The following is a 6,000-nucleotide window of genomic DNA, read 5'->3' as shown; positions in this document are numbered from 1 at the left end:
TGCCACCCAGCCAATTAGCAGAGCAGCCACAGTGCCCACAGCTGCTGACAGCATGTGTTTCTACTGGTGGTGCACATCTGCACATGTCTCAGTGCTCATAACAAAATTTACTCTGCACCTGGATGAAAAAAAAAATGAGGGAACACCGCCCCCCACCCAGGTTTAGAAGCTGTTGATTCCAGTATGAAGGCAAGCTGGCTTTGAAAGATAATAGGAAACATGGGCCTAATTCTACAACGCCTTAATCACACAAACCCCCATCCTGCGAGGTAATGCATGTGGACAGACCTCTTTGTTCCTGGTGAATCTCATTGAGACCAGAGTTACAAAGATCCTCCAGTAAGCAAAAGATAACTTTGCAGTGTCAGGATCATTTGCAGCTCTCCTTACCCTTTTGTGCATGTGCACTGAAATCAGTGAAACTATTTCCATGAACAGGGAAAGGGCTGGCTAGAGAGAGTGAAGATTAACAAGGAGGAAACCCTCTGTGTCCAATTCACCACACTGAAAATTTACTTGCCACTAGGACATCAGCCAAAGATTTGGAAACACCCATTTTAATCCTTTAACTGGTTATAGTTGAGAAAAGCTTGACGCTTTAGGTGCAGGCAACTAAAACAAAAGATGTAAAGGGGCCTATTTTATTCTACCTGCAACTCAACAACCAGAGGCAAAGATGCAATCTGTTTTTATTATCATAAAAAGGTGTTGAATTTGCAAAGGAGAGTAAACGGCCTGAAAATATTTATCAGAGTATTGCAATCTAACATTTTTTCTATATAGCCTATTTGTAGAAAAGAAATACACCCAAGTAGCTGTTGTGTCTCTTTTAATCTCTTGTAAATTTCAGGTTTGATGCTCACATAGCATAGATCTGGGTAGATCTCTATTGTAATCACAGGGAGTGTTTGTAGCATTGTGGAGTGTGATTGCAGTTCATGTTAGCATTTACTGGAGCAGAGCCCTGGGTCATGATTTGTGGAGCTAGCCTGTGCTTGATGCATGTGCTACCAGAGCTTCACTGCTCTGGAATCTGAGCTAACTAGGATATGTGTACTCGGACTGTAATTCCAGTTCCTTGTAGTACAGCTGTACTGTCCATTATAGCCTCACCATTTTCAATGGAGCTTTGTTGGTTTGTACCAGATGAGAGCTGATCTTGTACACTTTCCAAAAGGAGTCCTGTTTTGGACCCTACAGGCACTATATTTCTTCTGTGCTGAAATCAGTGGGCTTGCTTGAAAATCTTGTAGAAGACAAATGCTGCCACAGAACAGGCCAGCTTCAGTATGTAAACCACCCACATAAATGAGCAACTTTTGTATTTTCCTTTTTGCTCAGTATGCAACTTCTCCACCCCTCGGTAGCTGAATTTGCGTCCTTTTGTTGTCATATGTGCAATGTACAATGTTCATTTCATTTTTATTAATCAGAGCCATTATCAGAAATGAAAAATACAGAGTTATAGATTATAATAAGTGTCTCATAGTTGGATACTGCCATTTCCTATCTTTTGCACATTTTTATCTTTTATGCACTCAAGTATGTTTTCCAGCATTGTTATTGCTTATACTAGACTGTTCTGTTTTAAAAAAAAAAACAAAAACAAAAAGAAACAAACAAAAATGGGGAAAAAACATAAGTGGCTATTCGCAGTGAAATTCTCCTCCAGAAGTGTGCATTCAATTTCTATTAATGCTAATTAGAATTTAGGAGCTCTTTCCTATATCTAATGAACAATAGGCATAAGCTGATATTATATAATGATAGGCACACACATTAATATGCTGTTGAATTGCAATACCCTCTTAAAATCTATCTTCTTCAAAATTCACTGGAGAGTTTATTAGGGACCTTTCTTGTAATAATGTCTAGCATGAGTTTCTGGTTCACTTATTTCTGTTTTTTTTGTTTTTTTTTTTACCTAAAATGAGCATATAAGTGTGTTTTGAGTGATTGTATAAATATGTCTCTAATTAGAAAATGATGTTATAGTAAACATTATTAATAACACCTAACCATGTGTAATACATGTTTATTTATGAATCCATTAGGTAGATTTGTTAATATGTATTATTCCTAAAAGAATGTCCTAATTTGTCTTATGTTTGTGGATGGAAGGAAATCCATGCTGAAAGCAACAGAGAATTTTATAAAAGCATGAAACTGATCTGGGTAAAGCAATTTGCCCAGCTGGTATTTAGGAATTTTGTTTTCATCTCTTGCAAGGTAAGAAACAGGTTTTCATTCTTTATTGGCATCAGTGGCTTGTGAAATCATATAAACAAAATTTTCTTTGTTAATGTTACACAGTACTTCCAAGGAAAATCACAGAATATACACTGCCCTGGTTAGCAAACACTCCAATTATTTTAAAACAATCTCATATCCTTTTTACAGTGTTGGTTTCCATTCAGACAGTTTGTGGGAATTCTGTCAATTATTTTCTGTTAGCGATAACAGACTTCAGAGATCTCCAAGGCAAGTTCTAGACATTCACTGGTCTCATGACAGGATTCAAAAATGCTGCAATCAATATCACAGTCACAGTTGCAATCATTGTTGGAGTGGTTTTCACTCGAGGTATGGTGATATCTATTGGATGGGCAGCAAACATTTGTCAACCAATTTTCACAGGCCTTAGGCAGCATTATAAGAAAGTCCCAAAACTGGCAGAATAAGCAGGCCAGGATAAGTGATGCACATTCATCTAAGAAGAAAGAAAAAGAATTGGACACGGGAAAGAGAGGGCTTGATTCGCTACTATAGTGCTCACGATTTCTGCTGATGTGACTACATTTAAATGAGACACCAAAGTCAGAGATCCCAGCAGTGTACAAGATAAGCATACAATATAATTTTGAAAAAATTATAGCAGTAAATGATATTAAATAAAATTATGTCCTGTGTCATTGGGTATGGATAGAACCCTCCTGTCCATATTTTAGATGAAATTATTCCATATGAGTGAAACTTGCCTTTGTACAGCAGGCCAGAGGGATTTGAGCAGGGCTGACACCCTGGGCTGACCATCTGGAGAGGAGTATCTCTAGTGTGATGCAAATAATTCCACTCAAACACAGCACCTGCCAGAGGCTACAGAATAGCTAATTTTAATTTTTTGGATAGAAATTTGTAATTCAATATAAAATTCTTCAAATCATCCCTTAGGCAGGCAAAACTGCCAGTAGGAATTTTGCTTCCATATAAAGATTTCAGGATCAGGCCAATGGTATTTAAATAATAATTTGCTGGGCTGTCAGCTCAACAAAGCATTTTAGAGACTGCTCTCATGCTCATTTAAGCCAGTATAAAACGTCCCTTTCACCTCATTGAGTATTGGATCAGGCCCTTAAAATCTGTTAAGAGCTTGGTTATTAGTTTTTCATATGGAAAAGATCAGTTAGGCTATGCCTACACAGCAGCATTATTTTAAAATGTTATTCCAGAGAATAGCTTATTTTGAAACAGCATGTACACACACAAAATTATTGTGTCTGGACTCCCTATTTTACATTGGAGCCCTTGGATGCGCTATGGCTTATTTCAAATAGGGCCTATTTCCTGTCTACACAGTCCCTATTTAGTTCAGAATAGGCACTGTTCCTCATAGAATGAGGGTTACCAAATTTGAAATAAGTCAGCCACTATTTTGAACATATTGCAAAATAGCAGTTGCATTATTTATATGCTTGCTGTTATTTCGGAATAATGGCTATTATTCTGAAATAACTTTGCTGTGCAGCCACACCCTGAGGCTGCATCTAGATTCGGTCCAGCTACCAGTAGTTTGAGGTAAATAAGGGCTCAAGACATTGCAAATGGTTGTTCATTTGCATATTCACACATCTTATTTGCATATTTACGGAAGACAACAAGCAGTGTAGACATAGTTCTGCCAGCAAAAAAGCCCTCTGTTGCCAGCCCTGTATCCATGATTTTTAGACTGTATTTGATGATGCATATCTGCATCACAGAATTAGCCATGACTTTTGGATGAGGATTAAGATTAATTTATGGGTGAGATCCAAACTCACTCATCGAATGGTGTAAAACAACACAGATTGAATCACACGCTTCTAGTTTCATTTTTATAAGAAGTATAATTTAATAGATTCACAGATTCCAAGACCAGAAGAGACCACTGTCATCTTCCAGTCTGTTCTGCTGTGTAAAACACACCATAGAACTTCCCCCAAACAATTCCTGGAGCATATCATAGAATCATAGAACACTAGGGCCATGTCTACACTAGCCCCAAACTTCAAAATGGCCACACAAATGGCCATTTCGAAGTTTACTAATGAAGCGCTGAAATGCATATTCAGCGCCTCATTAGAATGCGGGCGGCCGCGGAGCTTCGAAATTGACGCGCCTCGCCGCCACGCAGCTCTTCCCAACGGGGCTCCTTTTCGAAAGGACCCTGCCTACTTCGAAGTCCCCTTATTCCCATGAGCAGATGGGAATAAGGGGACTTTGAAGTAGGCGGGGTCCTTTCAAAAAGGAGCCCTGTTGGGAGGAGCTGCACGGTGGCGAGGCGTGTCAATTTCGAAGCGCCGCGGCCGCCCGCATTCTAATGAGGCGCTGAATATGCATTTCAGCGCTTCATTAGTAAACTTCGAAATGGCCATTTGTGTGGCCATTTCGAAGTTTGGGGCTAGTGTAGATGTAGCCTAGGACTGGAAGGGACCTCAAGAGGCCATTGAGTCCAGCTCCCTGTCCCAATGGCAGGACCAAGTACTGTCTAAACCATGGGTGTCCAACCTTTTGGCTTGCCTGGGCCGCATTGAGTGAAGATAGTCTTGGGCCGCATACAAAATATATAATATAGTTAATGTATATAAATCACATAATAATGTTAAAAGTTTACGATCCTGTGGGGCCGCATTACTAGCTGTCCAGGGCTGCATGCGGCCCGCGGGCCGCAGGTTGGACAAGCCTGGTCTAAACCATCCCTGATAGACATCTATCTAACCTGTTCTTAAATATCTCCAGTGATGGAGATTCCAGTACCTCCCTTGGCAATTTATTCCACTGTTTGACCACCCTGACAGTTAGGAACTTTTTCCTAATGTCCAACCTAAACCTCCTTTGCTGCAGTTTAAGCCCGTTGCCTCTTGTTCTATCCTCAGAGGCCAAGAAGAACAAGTTTTCTCTTTCCTCCTTATGGCTCCCTTTTAGATACCTGAAAACCGCTATCATGTCTCCCCTCAATCTTCTCTTTTCCAAACTAAACAAGCCCAATTTCTTCAACCTTTTTTCATAGGTCACATTCTCTAGACCTTTAATCATTCTTGTCGCTGTTTTCTGGACCCTCTCTAGTTTCTCCACATCTTTTTTGAAGTGCGGTGCCCAGAACTGGACATGACACTCCAGCTGAGGCCTAACCAGCGCAGAGTAGAGTGGAAGAATGACTTCACGTGTCTTGTTCACAACACACCTGTTAATGCATCCCAGAATTATGTTTGCTTTTTTTGCAGCAGCATCACACTGACTCATATTTAGCTTGTGGTCCACTATAATCCCTAGACCCCTTTCTGCTGTAGTTGTTCCTAGACAGTCTCTTCCCATTCTGTATGTGTGAAACTGATTGTTCCTTCCCAAGTGGAGCACTTTGCATTTGTCCTTATTAAACTTCATCCTGTTTACCTCAGACCATTTCTCCAATGTATCCAGATCCTTTTGAATTATGACCCTATCCTCCAAAGCAGTTGCAACCCCTCCCAACTTGGTATCATCTGCAAACTTAACAAATGTACTTTCTATGTCAATATCTTTAAGAAGAAACACCCACCCTTGATTTAACACTTGTCAGTGATGCAAACTCCAGTACCACACATGGCTAACTGTTGCACTGGTTAATTACTCACTCTTTTAAAACAAACACTTATTTTTAGTCTGAATTTGTTTAGCATCAACTTCCAGAGAAGTTTAGTGAATGCTAGTTTGCAACTCTAACCAAAAAGGGAGACAGAAAATGGATGATTTAGAGCAGAGTTA

General features: G+C 39.8%; 1 protein-coding gene across 2 annotated transcripts in view; it reads right to left on the bottom strand.

Moving 5' to 3' along the window:
- Positions 1-2,450: 2,450 nt before the first annotated feature.
- MDFIC2 (MyoD family inhibitor domain containing 2) overlaps positions 2,451-6,000 on the bottom strand; it is a 69,200-nt gene continuing 65,650 nt past the window's right edge. For both annotated transcript variants that reach the window (XM_075006177.1, XM_075006178.1), the window contains one exon: positions 2,451-2,710. In XM_075006177.1, coding sequence (XP_074862278.1) covers positions 2,451-2,710 — 260 coding nt within the window. The remainder of the gene's footprint in view (positions 2,711-6,000) is intronic.

Source organism: Carettochelys insculpta, chromosome 11 (assembly GCF_033958435.1).
Source record: "Carettochelys insculpta isolate YL-2023 chromosome 11, ASM3395843v1, whole genome shotgun sequence".
NCBI classification, from domain to species: Eukaryota; Metazoa; Chordata; order Testudines; family Carettochelyidae; genus Carettochelys; species Carettochelys insculpta.
This window is presented reverse-complemented; position numbering and strand designations above follow the sequence as displayed.